The sequence below is a fragment of the Ictalurus furcatus genome, chromosome 13 (genome assembly GCF_023375685.1).
Source record: "Ictalurus furcatus strain D&B chromosome 13, Billie_1.0, whole genome shotgun sequence".
NCBI classification, from domain to species: Eukaryota; Metazoa; Chordata; class Actinopteri; order Siluriformes; family Ictaluridae; genus Ictalurus; species Ictalurus furcatus.
In genome coordinates this window covers 15,980,957-15,999,411 of record NC_071267.1, presented here as the reverse complement: position 1 = coordinate 15,999,411, position 18,455 = coordinate 15,980,957, and the positions used below count along the sequence as shown (strand labels likewise).

The window sequence follows — 18,455 nt, the reverse complement described above, 5'->3', positions numbered from 1 at the left end:
GTAATTTAGCTGAAGAGAAATGGTAGTTGTCACGCAACCTGCTTTCGAGGCGTTCAGTTAAGTGGTATATATTAGGGTTTATTTTTCTAAACAGTTAAGTTGATAGTGCTTACCAAATCACGGTTATCTTGTGTTAAAATGACATTCACAGTCACCAGGCACGGCCTGACTGCTTTTCTGCATTGACCTGTTGGTCTGTCTGATAAAAAAAAAACAACCATCAACAACAACAACAACAAAAAAAACATTACGCGTATAATATTTTGTGTTCAGATGGACCAGGCTGAAGGTGTTCATTTATAACCGCTTTAAACGTGTATTCAGGAGGTCAATAAAGTTACATTTAACCACGATAATTCGTGCACTTTATATAGATCCACTAGCTATCCTGAACAGTAAGCGTTAGGAAACTGAAACGGACACATCAACATTTACATACAAGTGAATATTCATATTACATCGAGTTTATGGAGTAGTTAGCTAACAAGATAGATTGATCTCGACTGATCTATATTCAATCGACTATAGTTTGCAAGGTTTAATCATAGGAAGTGAATATGTGTGGTTAGTTCCCTGACTATATAGTCACAGAGGAACAGCACTCCTCGAGTTAAAAACACTCCTCGGTGAAGACGATATCCTCCCTCCCCACGGGCTGACTCTCTAATGCACGGCTTACCCATGCCATCAGAAAGCAGGTAAGAGTTTCACTTCATCTTTTATCTCTTTTATGATTAATTTTTTTGTTTGCTGTATATATCTGCAGATCCAGACGTCCAGCACTGTACATGATATGTGTGTGTGTGTGTGTGTGTGTGTGTGTGTGAATACACTAACACTCCTGGTGCTTCAGTTGACTATTATTAGACATTCAGTCCCTAAAAGTTAGTGTTCAGTGTCACCAGTATTTGAGTCGTCCTGAGCCCTTATTAAGGTCAAATTGATTATTGTTAAACTAGCTGAGTCATAATCCTGCAGTGGATAATAAAACTAATAACCATGAGCTCTTGTGTGAATAAATTTGAACTGATGGGAATATTAACGCAGCAGTGATTCTTCTCATTGTTATGAGGCATATAGTTAAAGGGATAGTCTGTCCACAGCATCTGTCACCACCAGAATAATACGTGCTTATATAACACAGATTCAAAGCTACAGCCATGACACCTTAACAGTGAAGGATAGAGCATGAGAGAGACATGAGAACGTCTTGCCAAAGCACTTCTTGTGGAATGTGAAGATTAAATACAAAGATTAACAGATTTAAAACGTGTATAATTGTTGGTCTTGTGACGCTTTCTGTAAGGAGACCTTTATTTAACATTTCTGGAAGGAGTCTCCGGTATCAGCACCTTGTAATGGTCAGTAAGGTTTCCATGACAGGAAGGTCATCGTAGTAGTCATTTTCCTTTAACAGCACATTCTAAAGTGTTTTATTCCCTTTTTTGCCTGCCTGCTTTAGACTTCCATTATATGTGTCTGGAATGGTTTTCCATTCTTTTCTCTAGTTCTGGGAAAGAAGTTGAACTTTTTGACCATGGTTATCACACATACATCACAAAAGCAATAGATAGAGATTAGGCTGGAAACACACTTCAGTATTCAAAGCAGTTCTTGTGGAATGTTAAAATTAATAGATTAAATACAAAGATTAACAGATTCAAAATGTGTTGTTATTTAGCACAAAAAAAGAGTGTGTGTGTGTGTGTGTGTATATATATATATATATATATATATATATATAAATTAATTAATTGGTGGTCTTGTGAAGCTGTAAGTATTGTAAGGAGACAGTAATGGAGGAAGTCTCTGATGTCAGCTCCTTGTAACTGTCAGTAAGGTTTCCACCACAGGAAGGACTGGTTCTAGCTTCTATAGCGTAAGTGGTAAGCGGAACTAAATTGTTTCTCGGACTTTCCACAACATTAAAAACGTAACTATAACTAGGTAAAAAGTTCAATGTGCTGTTCATTAATAAATGAAAAATTGTAATCATTATAATAATTTTTTCCTTGAACCGCACATCTGGAAGTGTTTTATTCCTTACTTTTACCTGCCTGCTTTAGACTTCCATTATATATGTGTCAAGAGTAAACTAGTTTTCCATTCTTTTCTCTGTTCAGGGGAAACAAGTTGAACTTTTTGGCCATTGTAGTCATCACACATACGCTACATACAGTATGCCATAGAAAAAGCACTTCACTATTCCTTTAACCGGACCTTGAGGTGCCATGATGTAAAATGTTAATGTGAATTACTCCAATGACCACTGCAAATGGGCATCATCTTCTCCTAACAGGAAACGGCATCACAGCTGTGATGCTGAGGAAGAGCAGCTTCTGCCTCAAGCCAAGAGGTTTCCAGGTCATCCTTTCTTTTCTGAACTAGCCCGTGATGTTTGGGACTCTGAGGTGAGGATGCTGATCAGTTTTCCCTTTCTTTATTCAATAATAAAGCATGAAAAAAGTATGCAATCTTTGTTCACATTTTTGAAGGATGTAATTTTTCTGTTTTTAACAGTCTTCGAGTAGTGATAGCAGCTGCATTAGCAGTCCAGAAAAGCTGACAGGAGCCGGCTCCCAGTCTGTAGAGCAAAATGGAAGGTGTGTCCTAGAGGATTCCTGTAGCCCTAGCACCTCCGGTCAGTTTGGTGAATCTGACGACTCTTACCATCATATCAACCGCATCCTTAGAGAAGCCCACTTCAACAGCCTGCAAACTCGTGGCCAGCCAGGAGCAACCTGATCATCTGCCATCTAATGGCAGAAAGAACAGTGCACAGGGAATCTTTCACAACAGAAATTTATATCAATGGCACACCGTGAATCTCTCTTCACTTTGGATCAGTTGCTTTGGTGCCCATTTTCAGAGCGCTTTTCCATTTTCATTATCAGGGTTCGTTTAGATCGCTACGTGGGTGCTACAACATAAAAGAAATATCTCAGACATGCAATATGATCATTACATGTAAATCCCTAATACTGATCCTTGAAGATGTACATGGTGCTACATGCTAAATAATACAGTCATATTAAGTAAGAGGATGTGTGTTATTAGTGTACCTTGTGATGAGTAGTGCACGAAGTGGAAAAGGTGCACATAGAAATTATGCATTTTTACTTTCTTCTTCCTAAAGACTTCTGGGATCACAAAGATGGTTTAAGCACATGGGAGCATTAATGCATAATGACTTAACAGTAGTTATATTACCAGTTCTAATCCATATACATAGGACCTTAGGGTAATTGTGTTGCATTTGTTTCTATTTGATTTAAAAATCATTCAGTTAGCTTAGTTTTATCTTGTGTGTATATAAGCCAGAAGCTCAGGTAGGTGGCAAGTTGCTAACTATAGTACAGATATGTGCCACGAGTATATTATTACCCTCAATCTTTTTCTTTTTCAATTTTCCTGTTGCTTAGTCCAAACTACTTATGTGACATTTGTGCTTAATATTAGCAGAATGTCTATTTAATTATCTGATTATTGTTTAACTCAGGTATGTTGTAAAGTACATTTCTTCAGGCACTTTTATTAGTGGAGGTAGCAAGATTTTGTGACTTTTAATTGAGGTGTATTCAGACTGAGATGACAATATAATTTTAACCCACAGAATAATTTGCACAGCTTGAAAGGAATGATTTCCTATTGGCTTTTCTGCATATGAGTCAGCTGTTTCATAGGAACACAGGAAGACACCATGGTCTAAAATTAGTCTTCTCCTAAAATAGCCACCTAGAGCCCCAGTACCACCGTCACTTAGTCATAAAAGGTCTGGGATGGTTTTAGTATCTTTGCACACGTGCATAACATGTTTTTCCCACCCGTTTATCATTAGGCCTACAAGTCTGGGTGAATAATGGACAGTTACCAGAAAACGCTACATCTTGAACATCCCAGAATCTGTAACTTTGTATGTATGATCACATTTTGTTCTTGGCCTGAGGTCATACTCGAGCTTCCGACTTAACTGTTTGTTCGAGAGTGTGTACAATAAGGGTGCTGATATAGCTGTTAACTTGCACTGAGACACTGCAGTACGTCCAGGTGATGGACCAGTGGTTCTCGACCTGGGGGTTGCATGGTGGCTTTCAAGAAAAGTCCACATGCCTGTATATTTAAGAACATATTTTTGAGAATTACTTTTCCTATGATATTAAATGTGTGTTCAAACTTGTATGCAAACTTGTTTGTTAAAGCTACACAAATCTTTGTGGACTTGACCATCAAACCCATATGTGCTTTTTGAACATCCCCAATCCAGAGCCAAAAATAAAACACAGGTATGCAGTGTTGTATGTTCTGAAATGCTTCCTCACAAAATCAGAGGGCAAAACAGCTCTAAAATGAACAAACATTACATTTATTTGGACACATGGAATGTGCACTTAAGCAGCAAAACAGGAGTAGACTACAATCCTACAACACTCGAGTGTGAAGAAATGTGTGTTGCTTGTAATGTGTCTTCAGGGAAACACATTCAGAGAGAGGTGCACAAACCCCAGCCTATGTTTTCGAATTGTTTTTGAGAGGGTTGCAGCTCAAAAAGCTTGAGAGCTACAGTGTAAGACTATCAGTTTTGATGATAATCACCTTATCATTCATGTTTTGGATTTAGAAATGTACTTAACATAGTGAACACATTTAGTTTATAAATGGATATTTTCTCAAATGATCTTCGTAAAATATCGACAATAAAAGTTTATAAATAATTTTATTGTGTTTGGTGTCTATCTATAATTGAAGATATGACAGTGTATTTTCTGAGATGTCTAATTGCAGATCCATATCTCACACACGTACACACACATGAATACACAGCAGTTTGCAAACCACATGTAGATAATTTCATTCGTCTAATTATTGGTGAAACGGTCATATATTGAAAGGATTTTGCATGTTAATGTGTGTGATCATTTTTTAAAGGCTTGAAATTATTGGAAGACTTAAGTAGCCTTGAGGAATAACCTCATAGTGCAAAACATAAAATTATCATTAAATTACTTGTAAAGAGACACAATATGTGTCAGGCAAGGTAAACACTGGAGGAAAATAATCCTGAGGTACATCTATCAGTTTTCGCTCATCAACAAAACACTCAAGTACTTAACTGAATGTACATTTTGTTATGATTAATAGACTGAGAGCAGACAGCAAGAACTGTGATAAACGTCTGGTCTCAGGGGATTCTCTCACTCGCTTTCAGTAACTGCTTATCCTGGTCATGTTTGCAGTGGCTCCAGAGCCTGTCCCAGGATCACTGGGCATGCAGCAGGGATAGACCCTGGACCACCACATACACACACATACACATTCACACCTAAGGGCAGTTCATCTTTAGCCAAAACACCTACTGGCATGTTTTCTCAGAGGTGAGAAGAAAACTGAGAAATTGGAATAAACCTACAATGGACATGGTAAGAACAGAGGAAACGCCACACAGTAACCTGAGCTCAGGATCAAACCCGGGGCCATGCTAGCCACTGAACAACTTGAGGAATATAGAATACTGAAAGTGTTTGGACATTTTCTTAGGTAAACCTAATATATATTTAGTAGGGGTGTAACGATGCACAGAATTCCAATTCGGTACAGCAGTGTCCTGATACGTTACATTTTCAGAAATGCAAAAACAAGCGTTGCCTGATCATGTACCTTATCTTTCCATTTTCAACTGATTCAAACTTTCAACATTATATAGGTAAATAAACTTAAACTGTCATTATGTGAACCATATAATTAAACAAAAGTCATGCATTAGAGTGTTACAAAATGAATCATGGATAATTAAATAACACTCGTCAAGCTCTTGAAGTGCCTTTCTAGTCGTGCTGTCAGTCATCGCTCGCTGTAGCTCAAACACATCTCTGAAGCCTGCGTTCTTCACTATGCCGAGTATTCTCATATCTGCTGCTATTAACTTCCGAAGCACCGCAGCGATTTCTTCAGCCCAGATGGATTCAGTCAGTAAAGCTTAGTATGCTAGTGTATTAGCTTGTAAAAACCAGCTTGCTTAGGAGAGGTTTTTTTTTTTTTTTTTTTTTTTTAAACCCATGTAGACCCTCCTGATTCGAGATAATGAGGAGGTAGTGTCGGCTTGATTAAGTTTAAATGTTTATTACCCCTCACATGATGAGCGGTATTTTCTGACAAATAGTCTACATTATTACACGCCGTATCGTTACACCCCTACTATACCTACCTGCAGCTCACCTGTTGCTATGCACAGTTTGTCAGCAACCTTCTACCTAGTACGTCAATGAATATATGACCCATTAGACTTGGTTATAAGCCATTAGCAGCATCTGGACACATAAATATTACATAAAGACCAGTATCACACTTGACTAACTATGCATACCCAGGATGACAACATTCTGTATCCTAGTATACGAACATTATCAATCTTTTGATTTGAGTAACCATATAATATCTATGATCTGCCCTTGAGTGGACATCACTTTTAATCCTAAATATGCATAATTACTTGTGAAGTACAAGACTGGACAATTCGTTAATGGCGTTTTCGTACCTTCATGCACCTGGTGCAGGCTTAAATTTTGCAGACTTCACCCATATTATTCCATTCTAGTCATATTCACTATCAATAAAATTGCAATCTACATCAAATGGTCATCTAAACAAAATAACAGCCAACACTAGGTCAGAGGTTGAGGAAGGAGAAGGCAGAAACCTGTTCACAACTAGAGGATGAAGAAGGCTCTGCTGTTCTTTCAGAGCTCTTCTCCATAACCATGTCAATGCTTTCAAAGGTTTCCGCTCCAGTCTGGGGCTCTGGTTCTACGAGAACAGGCTCAACCAGACACACTGGTTTCCCTCTGTTTATCAGCTCCATTCCACTAAACAGTGACAGTCTGGGATGGTTTACAGACAGCTCAGAGCTCTCACAAGGGTCTGTGGTTCTGGCTTTGTTTTCCAAAACAGTCGGCTCTTTTTGTTTGCTCTCTTCTACAGAATCAGTACAAACTTCCTCCTGATCTTGTTCAGCAGAGGGAGCCTGTATATCACTTATTGATGGAGGTTTCTTTACAGCAGCATCCAGTGGTGCTGAGAGAAGAGGACTAGTGAGGGTTGGATTTTGTGGCTGATCTGAACGTGAAGTAGTGGATGATTCTGGAACCGTAGTAACGTCACCCTTCGTTACTTCCATGGAAGTACCCAATAGAGCTTCAAACTGCCTAAGAAGCTAGACAGACAGAAAGGCATCAAAGTCCTTGTTGCATGTATTTACACACAACTGATTATTTGAACAGAATATTCCCTTGTATACTTCCTCCTTTACCTTACCTTGGTTGCCTTGTTTGTTACAGGTCCTGCTGTGCCCTTACTCAACTGGGTGAGGCGTACATGTGTAACACTGAAGATCTGCTCTAAAGATAGCAGATCTGTACACATCAGACATGCCAGACCACATAGTGCCCTCTGGAGAAATAAGATTGCAATGTGAAAGGTTTTACATACAAGAGATTATATTAGCTATTTCTTCAAGCAAGAACCAGAGTGAACGGTCACATACAGCAGCTAAGGATGTGCTCAAAGTAACAGCATGTTTAAATCTGACACTTTTCGGGTTAGAAGTGATCGATCACAAAATAACCATACCATTTGGGTGGTCTGTGAGGGGTCCTGTAGTTTGTGACAGAGAAGTTCTACCACAACTTCACAGTTTAAAGTAGAACACCTGGAGAGAGATCATTGAGGGATTTGCCTGAGATGTGATAATGTTAAACAAACAATCACTTTCCAACAAAGTTTTCCTGTACTGAGAAAAGACTGGAAACAGAGGTCAAAGGACAAATGTCAAAATATGCAACAATATGACAAATTCACGACATGTTACAGTCCAAACAAAGCTGTTCTAATACGGTTTCAAAAACATGTGCAATACAGAAAAAAAGCAATCACTTTCCAAATGTTTTGGGAAATCCATGTTTGAGCTCACTCACACAACTATTTTTGTTAAATAACCACAAGTTCTTCCCTCCAGAAGTACCGCTATCCATTAAAGGAGGAATTCTACAGATTTACAACTTCATTCGCAAGCACATTTGGCCAGAGATTTAAAGTTTTTCCCAACATCAGCCTTTAAATGTCCATTCGGTGAATTTGAGTAAACACATTTTTCAGTACTTTTCTCAAGACAGGAAAACATGTCGTGATTTCCACATGTAGGCTGAGCTTCCTGTTTCCACATGAACACTTACTCTTTGATGAAACAGTGGCTCTCTTCTCTGGACAGGAAGATTTTAGATCCAGTGGTCAGTCTGCTGATCAGTGCCATCTCCTGGCCACAGTCTCCCAGCTGTACAGCATCCACACTGAGAAAGAACAGCCAGAATGAAACAACTTTCGAACATGGTGACATCCGAGTGGCATCTCAGTCGAACAGATCTGAATCTAAAGATGCGGCAAATAAAGATTTAGAAAGAATTACTGAAGTTTAACATCAATTTGGAAGAGATGTATTAATTCTCCTTAATTATTAAATATTGATTAAGGTTGATTTTGGTAGAAACCCAAGATTCACATAAATCCATCCAACATAGATGGATGCCTTCAGAAAGGCAAGTAGATACACTGCCTATCCTGATTGGTTGTATATTACTGGTGGGTCACATACCCCCCCCCCATTTACAGAACCTGAAGCACAACAGAAACCATCCATCCATTTTCTGTACCACTTATCCTACACAGAATTGCACGGAGGCTGGCGGGAACAGGGAACTTGACACCCAGACAATTTGGAAACTCTAATCAACCTACAACACGTCTTTGTACTTGGGGAGGAAACCAGAGTACCCATAAGAAACCCCGAAGCACATGCAAAACATCCAAACGCCACGCACACAAGGCGGTGGCAGGAATCAAACCCCCCCAACCCTGGAGGTGCGAGGCAGATGTGCTAACCATTAAGCCACTGTGCCCCCCACAACAGAAACCAAATTTCATACAATATTACAACAGTTGTGCTGAATTATAAATGACTGATTTTAACTCTAAATGATTTTCAATCTTAATCTGGGGGGTTGGGATGAAATCGCAATATAGCTACAGATGAAGATGTGTCAGTGAACACAATATCTCTTGCACAATATACAAGCAACTCCTATTAGCGTTCATACATTACTACCAAACATAATTGGGGGTAAACATTTCTCATCCCATATATACAGCATTACTTTATCACTCTTTAGCTGTACAGTGATCTGGCTTTTTAGAAATCCACCTGCTTTACCGTTCTGACACACTGTCTCCGCTCTCTCGGCTCGCCCCCGAATGGCTGCCTGTGTCTCCTGACTTACTGCTTCCCCTCAGTGATGCATGAATGATTTGCTCATTCTCAAAAGAGGAGTTGTGAGAGGAGCTGTGGCCACTGCCCGTTTCCTCCCAACCTCCACTCGCCTTCCCGGGGCACCTGCGAGAGGCTAAGAGACAGGAAATAAACAATCATTAACGCAACAGCCAATTCAGAGAAAATGATTTACCATGTAGTAAACTGTACCAACTTATAAAAACTGTAAGGAATTAAATTGATCTAAAATTTGTGTGCAATAGTCTGCAAGGAGAATAAATACTAAATGACATGAAGGTCACACACACACACGCACACTTTGCAGAAGTAACAAATGGTGTGCTATGATCAAGTACATTTCTGCTACATTATTCATAGTTGTAGATGCACTGGTCAATAACCTCACAGTGTAAACAGATATCCTTAAGCTGATCGATCCATCCATCTATCCACCTTACATGCACTACAACTACAATATTTATCCAAGAAATGGCCCTCTGATTATACTTTATTTCAAGTGCCATTTACATTATTCAGGGTTTTATACTGTTGCAATTTTTCCACATAAAACAGGGCCATCAACTGGTAGACCACAGTCCAGGTGCAGACCTGCGAAGTATTTCAACGAATCAAACTGGGTACTTGAAAAGAAAAAAAAAAAAAAAAAAGAAAAACACACACTATAAGCAAGAACTTTTATGTAGCAGGACCTTCACAAATTTGAGTTGAAAACCCCTCCCACAGAGCATAAACACCGCTCATCTGCATACCTTTGCGGCTGCGTGAAGGGACACTGTAAGTGCAGGCGGGCACTGCAACCTCCACAACAGCAGAGGGCGCCACCACAGGCCGGTAGTGGTTATCATGGAGGCGAATACCAGCGTGCTCTGTTGGGGGAAGAACAGCGCTGGCCACCACCTCTGCAGCCTTCTGAATCTTATCCAAAATACCCAGAGTACCTTACGGAGAAGAAGCCGAGAGACTGTATAAATTGAAAATGAAATGGAAAAAAAAAAAGAGAGCAATCTTGGGTGTGCATCACAAAACTGAACTGAATCTGTCTTACTGGATGATTTTCTCACTGGGCTATTTCCAAATCCCAGCATCCCTGATTGGAGGAGACACTCTGATCCCATTCCTGTAAATAATAATAATAATAATAATCCAGTGTGTAAAAAGTGACATTTGACACAGATTTAACACTAAAGTCATAATTACTTTTCTCTTGCTAATAGAACATCTCAGTGCTTAAAGGAACATATCGAAAAAGTCATAGGATGGGAAAATGATTAAACAGACATCTACAATTTACAGATTTTTAGCATTCAGTGAAAATAATTCCTGAGTATTCATTAATTCATCTTTAGTTAATACTTTACCTGGTCAGAGTCACAGTGGATCCAGGCCTGTGCCAGTAACACTGGGCCCAAGGCAGGAATGTATCCCAGATGGGATGCCAGGGAATCACACACATGGCAATTTAGAATCACCAATCAACCTACCAACATGTTTTTGTGAGGTAGGAGGAAACTGGAGAACCCAGAGGAAACCTAAACTGGAGCTCTGGGGCAGTAACACTACAACATACCACACTAAATCCTGAATAATAATGCCTTTTTGTTTACATGTATAACGATGCTTCTTACTGTACTGTGTGTTGGCAAACATTTGAAGTTCATACATACTGTACACTCTGATTGTAACTGTAACTACTAGGTTGGAAAAGGGTGAAGTAGCAATAACGATACATCACAAACTCTTGCTCACATACCTAGAGTTGGAGACACACCAGACCCTGTGGACATCATGTCACCGAAGAGCACACTAGCCAATTCCTATAGAGAAGAGATCAAGGACAATATAACAGGTCATCTCTAGTCAAGATTAGTGCAAACAATTAAAGTCTGTGGAGTGTATTAAAGGATTCCAGGGACCAGGGGTATCTGGCAATATTGTAGACGGATGTGATTATTTTCCCATTTACACACTATGAGGAACGATCTGGAAACCAGAAAATATTGGAAGAAGCAAGGTTCAATATCTCACCTGTGCCGAGACCCGGACTTTCTGAAAGAGTGCATTGCCATGAATAGAGTCTGGAGGACCACTGTACACTGAAAGAGACACCAACGACAACATATTTGCTGCTATTCTTTTTTTGTTTGTTTTTTCTCCCTAGATGGTTACTTGCCAATTCCCAAGCACCAGCCATCTCCCGCCCGTCATGCAACAGCTACCAACTAGGGTAAGGTGAACACCTGCTTCCTCCGAGACATGTGAAGCTAGCCAACTGCACCTTTCCTACCGGTGCTCATGCTGTGTCACTTGGAGTGCTATTTGCCCTCTTCCACATACATGAGCTCACAGATGCATACGATTCGCTAGTGTCCCTGTGCATGCCCAATTCTGCTCTCTTGGCTCCTGGCCATGGATTCCTGTGGCATCTTCAGGATTCAAACTTGTGATCTCTGAATGGTAAGGGTAAGCTTTTTTGTGCCACTTGGGAGAATTTATATTAAAAAAATAAATAAAAATAAAAAAACCCATTCTGATCCTGTAGCTGTAACTTAAGGGAAGTTGAAGCTCGAAAACTAAATATGTAAAAGAGTAATCCAGACTGATGTTGTCGATAAAGCAACATTTCTCAAAGATTCTCCTATTCAAAATCTTTACACTGTAGAAAAAATTTATGCATGCGTTCGTATGCAGAATGGTTTTAGATGCATGTGGAAACTCCTTACCTGTTACTTCCTGGATGAATGTGGCATTTCGCCTCAGCTCTGTGACAAAGTGTGGAGGACTGTGGCCACAGAGATGCAGCAGGATCTTCAAAACCTTGGACAGAGAACAGAACAAGAAAAAAAAAAAAGCATGCTTTAGAAAGCTGACAAACAAATCATGGAGTTATTGGCTGGGAAAGACCATTGAATCGTGGCTGTTATTCCTGCCCATGTAAAGTGCTGATTTCCTTGCAGCTAAGAGACATCTCAAGAATGAAAAAAAACCTCAGGACAATACAACCTCAAAGCAGAACTCTTCAAGACAGATCCAGGGTTCACAGCACAAGCACTACAGCCACTTTTTACTGCCATTTGGGAGGGAAAGAATATTCCAGATGACTGGACAAAAAGGTGTCATTATAAAGATTCCAAAGAAAGGCGCCCTGAACAACTGGCAAGGAATCACTCTTCTGTCTACCCCAAGCCAATTCCTGACAAAGATTATTAATCCATCGAATCTCACAGGCAGTCGATAAAAAAACTCAGAAAACTTGTTTATCGTCTGCCTCAGAAAAACAATCCGGATTCCGAAAGAACAGAGGATGGATGCATTGACCAGATATTTTCTCCACGGAACATCATTGAGCAGTGCACAGAATGGCAAAGGCAATTAAACATCAACTTTGTGGATTTTGAAAAAGCTTTTGACAGCATCCACAGCGACAGACTTTGGCGTATTCTTCATGCTTATGGGACACAGCAGAAAAAGCTTTGCAAAAACACTGTCCCAGCCAAGTACGGAGAAACGAGCTGCGAGAGACTTGTAGTGCACGCACGCAATGCTCCGCACGTGTACACAACGCGTGTGACTCTGAACAGCGAGTGTTTTCTGTTAAAATGTCAGCTCTGGGGAGGACAATCAGAGTCCTCAGAGCAGGACCTCGACTCGTCAGACGCGGACCGCATCGTTATCCGGAAATAAGTGTTAATCTGGAAGTTTTATACAAGGCTAGGCTAACTAGGCTAACTATGCTAACAGGCTGAGCACAAACCAGAGCACCAGGAGTGCTATAATGCGATATTGATCTCTGTTAAAGTTTGCCTTTTACATTGCACACATTTAATTTATTAAGTTCAAGAGTTTCTTTAACACTTATTTAATCTTCATAAAATATGTTCAAATTATAGGTTGTTTTTGACTGTTAAAGATAAAATTATTTGTTGTTTGCCTTAATAAAGTGGGTAAATTAAAAATAAAATAAAAAAACTGGTTAAATGCAAACCTTTTTTCCCTACAGGTCCTTGTTTAAAAAAAAAAAAAAGATTCAAATTTATCAATACCGAATGATATGAAACTTTATATCGTGATACATTTTTAACTGTATCACCCAGCCCTGCTTGTCCATGAGGTCTTCCCCTCACCTTCAGTTTGACATGACAGGACTCAACCTGCAGCCGCTCCAGAAGGTATTCAAGAAGACACTGGCAGCAGCCCGGTGACTCATGGGAAATTTCTGGGATGTTTTGAAAGTTAAGAGCTTTATTTGAAAGCAGTTATTGTAAACACAGCTCTACAACATTGCTGGAAAAGGATACTGCTAATTTCCTCAAAGAGGTATCCAGGACAGGGCGCTTCGTCATCTGCTGTCGCCTTCATAAGAGTCGGCATCTGAAGAAACACAAGAGGGTCAGAAGAAACCACACACAGCTTTCTCATCCAATCTAACACACCTAGTTAAAGCTTAAAGTCTATTATAATGAACTGGCCTGGACAGGGAAACCTTCATATCTACATCAGGAGCGTGCTAGCTACTTATCTATGGATAAACACCTTACATAAAACATTTCCAGGCAAAACACAAACTTGTTTCAACTACATTTCCACACGAATTACAATGTATAACACCTACTTTTTGCAAGAAAGCCAATCGCTCCATTAATGTAGCCATTTGTTACCGCTCTCGGGTTGTTCCCGTGTCTGTGTATCATTGCCGTCTGGGTCAGGCCGAATCACCGTGCACTGTCACACCACACTCACAGCTACGCTTCTCCTGTATTGCATTTCATTGGTCCGACGCTTTTACGTCCGCATCAGAGCTTACCAATAAGCAAACAGAAGTTAATTCAAAGGGGAGGGTCGTTAAGGAACTTGAGCAATCGCTTATGACGTTTTTAATTCAATTCAATTGTATTTGTATAGAGCTTTTTTACAATGGACATTGTCTCAAAGCAGCTTTACAGAAACATAAACACAGGATACAGATTTTAAATATGTGAATTTATCCATTTTGAGCAAGCCGGTGGCGAGGGAAAACTCCATGAGGAAGAAACCTCGAGGGAAACCAGACTCAAAAGGGAACCCAATGTTTTCCCACCCGTATTCACACAAGTCTCACTTTCTGTGCTAGGATTGGTTAGTAATTCTGATTCACACTATAGGTCAGGTTTTGCGAGAGTTTATTATAAACCAATCATAGCGCAGGAGGTGGGATTTGTCTGAATCCGGGTAGGACAGTAATGCTCACTTCAAGTGCTCTAAAAGTTTTTGTATTCGAATTCCTGACCTAAAAGTTATCACTGTAACAAGTGATATGATTCTCAGAAATAATTTCTGACTGGTTACTATCCTTCACACTCACATCATAGCAGAGCAAATGCAGTGTCAGTTTTCTATGTGGGTGATTAATGCCATACTCACCGACTTATATCTGTAACTGCTGTTGCACATTTTAACAGTAAACTCAAACACGATGCCAAGAATACCGAAATATTTCATATAAATGAACTAGTTAACTAGCGGTGCAGTTGACTGAAAAAAAAGAAACCCTCACAATTACAGCTTCACATTTAGGTACTCTGCCATAGTAACTATGGCATCCGAGAATCCGAGGAGCACTTGAATAAAGCATTAAGCCAATCCTGAAGTGCGTCACTGGGTCAAGGGTCACAAATATGGCGCTGCACTTGTAGAGGGTTATGTCTTTCAGATTTTGTTTGTAGGCTCATATACTTTGTGATAAAAAAACATTTTTGTGACGATTTTTACCTTTGTAAAGACACTATGTAAATTCGTAATCGATTAAATCGCAATACAATTGTGAATCATCATTATTAATCAAACATAACATGCAGTTAGTCAGCTCACTTTGGTTAAAGCTGTAGCATAGCATCTACTGCGGAATTAGAGACGTCATGGTTAACATATTTTCCGATTGGTGATATGCTTTTGAGTATGAATTATCAGCCAATCGCAGTGTAGGAGGCGGGACCTTCGCGTGTTACCAGTCATGTCAGGGAGAAACGTTTGGACCAGTAGCCGGGAGCGGATGAGGAGATTCCCTGAGCTGTTAGCCCGGTGCTCAGTAGAGGTAAATGAAACCATGAGACACAGTTCATCGACTAAATACCAAAGTTGAAATGAAAACCTTTAGATGTGTAACCTCACTGTGCTTCTCTGAACTCTTTGTGTTGTAGGCAGCTGCTTATGGTAAATGTGTGGTATCTACTACATCAGGCAAACAGGAGCTGAAGAAAGATTTGTGCCTCAAAGAGTTTGAAGCTCTGAAGACCTGCTTCATAAACGCTGTTAGTTATACTGCTATACTAACTAACATACTGACATACTTACATACTTACTAACTTACTGACCTACTTCCAAACCTGCTGTTTTGGAGATGCTCTGAACCAGTCGTTTAGCCAGCACAATTTGGCCCTTGTCACAATCACTCAGATCCTTACACGCCCATTTTTCCTGCTTCCAACACATGAACTACAACTAATATTTCCCACCCCTTGACAGATGCCATTGTAACAGGATAATCAATGTTAGTCATGTCACCTTTTAGTGGTTTTAATGGTATGGTTGATTAGTGTGTGTGTACAGTGCCCTCCACTAATATTGGCACCCTTGGTAAATATGAGCAAAGACGGCTGTGAAAAATTGTTGTTATTGTTTAACATTTTGATATTTTGTTTAAAAAATTTCACAAAAATACTCTGCTCTCATGGATATCAAACAATTGCAAACTTCAAAATCCAAATATATATATATATATATATATAATGTGTGTGTGTGTTAAATATAGGTGTGCAACAATTATTGGCACCCTTTTAGCTACCTCCCTTTGCCAAGATAACAGCTCTGAGTCTTCTCCTATAATACCTGATGAGGTTGGAGAATACATGGCAAGGAATCTAGACCATTCCTCCATACAGAATCTCTACAGATCCTTCAAATTTTGAGGTCCATGCTGATGGACTGTCCTCTTCAGTTCATCCCACAGGTTTTCTATGGGTTTCAAGTCAGGGGACTGGGATGGCCATTGCAGGACCTTGATTTTGTGTTCAGTAAACCATTTAGTGTTGATTTTGATGTATGTTTTGGATCATCGTCCTGCTGGAAGATCCAACCATGGCCCATTTGAAGCTTTCTTGCAGAGGCAGTCAGGTTTTCATTTAATATCTGTTAAACAAAATGTCCAGGTCCTCTGGCAGAAAAACAGCCCCAAAACATTAAAGAGCCACCCCCATATTTAACTGTGGGCATGAGGTACTTTTCCCTATGGCTCCCTCTTTGTGTGCGCCAAAACCACCTCTGGTGTTTATTGCCAAAAAGCTCTATTTTGGTTTCATCTGACCATAGAACCCGGTCCCATTTGAAGTTCCAGTAATGTCTGGCAAACTGAAGACTCTTGAGTTTGTTTTTGGATGAGAGTACAGGTTTTTTTCTTGAAACCCTTCCAAACAACTTGTGGTGATGTAGCTGTGCTAATATTAATGGAGGGCACTGTGTGGGTGTTTGTGTGTGTGTATATAATATAAAATTATATATATATATGTGTGTGTGTATCTCCCTGTCTAATTAAATGACAAAGTACAGCTGAAGATTAATTTTAATCAGAATTCTAATGAATTCAATTTTCTTTGCAGGCAAATCAGGCGTTGAAGTAGAGGAAGAATTCAAGCCTGGACATACTACTTTGTTGGATAAATACTTGCTGTTGATCTGTTCATTCACTCATCTTCACTAAGTGCTTTATCCTGGTCAAGGTCATGGTGGATTTTAAGCCTTTCTTTGATGCACACACATTCAAATGGGGTGCAGTTTAGCAAAGCCAGTGCACCAGAGCATGTTTTTGGACGACGGAAGGAAAACAGAGGAAACCCATATGGACACAGGGAGAACATACGAAACTCCACACAGACAATAACCTGCACTTCGGATCAAACTGCCTCCCTGTTGTTAATGTGGTGGTGTTTTTTTTTTTAAAAATTATTATTATATTTGTAACCATCATCATCTGAGATGTGTTATTTAAATTTCTGAATAGTGTATGGACATGCATCTCAAAATCTAATGTTGCTATTGTATTGATGCATAAAAATAAATGATCTATATGGCTTAGGTTTTGTGTGATCAGTGAGAAGTGGTTGTGTAGGGAAATTTTCCTGCAGTGTGGTTTTCTATGCTGCTGCAGTAATGTATGGATAGGTTGTTCTACCACACACTCTTTCTGTCTCTATTATCTAGTGTGATTTAATAGATTAGATCAAGATGTGGATAAAAGACTTGAGGGAACCAGAAGCAGACTATTCATTTGCTTTAGAGAGAGAGAGAGTGCTGTGGAGTTTGAGTGGCTGTAGAAGCAGAATCAGGCCGGATGAGTAATGAGGTGTGTTATGGCAGTAAGGGTGGTACAACCTGGCCTTCACTCCTGATCTCAGAGCTGTTATGAAGAGACACGTTAGAAAGATAGAGCTCTGAAGAACTGGTCCTGGCTCAGTGAGAACAGATGATAAACATAAAAGGCTTGATTAATGTTTTGCCATGAGCTTCATGTCACACACACCCTGAAAGCACACACGCAACACAGGTCTGCACATATGGAAACCTAGGCTGCACTGGTGTTACTGACGCCCTGCTCAAGAACCCACAGTCTTGTTATCCACATGTTAATTGATGGGGTGGCCATAAAGTCCAAGTCACTAATGACTTGGGACCAATGTACAATCCCAACAGCCAATTAGAGAATTTACAACAGACTCTGCTTTATAAATGTTTACAGCTAAAGTTGGGGTACTGTGTAACACTGCTTGATGTACGTTTGAAAAACACAGCACTGAAACATTGCTTGTCTTCATGTGGAGTAAGAAGGTGTTAATTAAAAGGATCTGGCCCTGTGAAAATAGTTGCTACCAAACTTAGTTTATTAAGTTTAATGGTTGAATGAAGCAGATTTATTTAATTAATTACGCTTTTCTTTTGTCAAGATATCGACTACTACAGTTTTCCTTCATTACTGAGGCACAATAATAATGTCCCAAAACAATGTGAACGCTACATTAATTTCTTACATGGGAACATTTTTTTGAAGGTCTTTTTTGTGCCATTATGTGCAATTATTGGAACAAAAAAGCAAAAA

At 39.6% G+C, this 18,455-nt stretch overlaps 3 protein-coding genes across 4 annotated transcripts; 2 read left to right on the top strand and 1 right to left on the bottom strand.

Moving 5' to 3' along the window:
• Positions 1 to 5: 5 nt before the first annotated feature.
• si:dkey-21c1.1 (uncharacterized protein LOC100150256 homolog) lies at positions 6 to 4,292 on the top strand. Its single transcript, XM_053640485.1, has 3 exons — positions 6 to 698; positions 2,300 to 2,411; positions 2,521 to 4,292. The coding sequence occupies exons 1-3, from the start codon at positions 667 to 669 to the stop codon at positions 2,743 to 2,745; spliced, it is 369 nt and encodes a 122-aa protein (XP_053496460.1). The 5' UTR covers positions 6 to 666; the 3' UTR covers positions 2,746 to 4,292.
• A 50-nt stretch (positions 4,293 to 4,342) lies between these two features.
• tepsin (TEPSIN adaptor related protein complex 4 accessory protein) lies at positions 4,343 to 14,295 on the bottom strand. Of its 2 annotated transcripts, XM_053640471.1 has the most exons (13): positions 13,944 to 14,295; positions 13,630 to 13,702; positions 13,456 to 13,547; positions 12,055 to 12,148; positions 11,360 to 11,427; positions 11,085 to 11,148; positions 10,380 to 10,451; positions 10,084 to 10,272; positions 9,257 to 9,446; positions 8,226 to 8,339; positions 7,624 to 7,702; positions 7,309 to 7,443; positions 4,343 to 7,207 (listed from the first exon to the last, which is right to left on the bottom strand). In XM_053640471.1, the coding sequence occupies exons 1-13, from the start codon at positions 13,980 to 13,982 to the stop codon at positions 6,665 to 6,667; spliced, it is 1,752 nt and encodes a 583-aa protein (XP_053496446.1). In that variant the 5' UTR covers positions 13,983 to 14,295; the 3' UTR covers positions 4,343 to 6,664. The 2 variants fall into 2 exon arrangements, with proteins under 2 accessions (XP_053496446.1, XP_053496445.1); XM_053640470.1 differs by lacking the exon at positions 13,944 to 14,295 and having other exon boundaries at positions 13,630 to 13,935.
• Positions 14,296 to 14,952: 657 nt separating this feature from the next.
• On the top strand, positions 14,953 to 17,437 carry ndufaf8 (NADH:ubiquinone oxidoreductase complex assembly factor 8). The gene is made up of 3 exons (XM_053640487.1): positions 14,953 to 15,401; positions 15,508 to 15,618; positions 16,963 to 17,437. The coding sequence occupies exons 1-3, from the start codon at positions 15,321 to 15,323 to the stop codon at positions 16,981 to 16,983; spliced, it is 213 nt and encodes a 70-aa protein (XP_053496462.1). The 5' UTR covers positions 14,953 to 15,320; the 3' UTR covers positions 16,984 to 17,437.
• Positions 17,438 to 18,455: the final 1,018 nt, after the last annotated feature.

Coding starts and splice junctions, on each gene's coding strand:
- si:dkey-21c1.1 (XM_053640485.1), top strand. CDS start 667: ATGCACGGCTTACCCATGCCATCAGAAAGCAG. Junction 699..2,299: donor CCCATGCCATCAGAAAGCAG/GTAAGAGTTTCA, acceptor TTCTCCTAACAG/GAAACGGCATCACAGCTGTG. Junction 2,412..2,520: donor GTGATGTTTGGGACTCTGAG/GTGAGGATGCTG, acceptor TGTTTTTAACAG/TCTTCGAGTAGTGATAGCAG.
- ndufaf8 (XM_053640487.1), top strand. CDS start 15,321: ATGTCAGGGAGAAACGTTTGGACCAGTAGCCGGGAGCGGATGAGGAGA. Junction 15,402..15,507: donor TAGCCCGGTGCTCAGTAGAG/GTAAATGAAACC, acceptor TTTGTGTTGTAG/GCAGCTGCTTATGGTAAATG. Junction 15,619..16,962: donor AGACCTGCTTCATAAACGCT/GTTAGTTATACT, acceptor TTTTCTTTGCAG/GCAAATCAGGCGTTGAAGTA.
- tepsin (XM_053640470.1), bottom strand. CDS start 13,750: ATGAGAAAGCTGTGTGTGGTTTCTTCTGACCCTCTTGTGTTTCTTCAG. Junction 8,340..9,256: donor GGAGACAGTGTGTCAGAACG/GTAAAGCAGGTG, acceptor GTTCTTTCTCAG/TGTGGATGCTGTACAGCTGG. Junction 7,208..7,308: donor TAACAAACAAGGCAACCAAG/GTAAGGTAAAGG, acceptor CTGTCTGTCTAG/CTTCTTAGGCAGTTTGAAGC.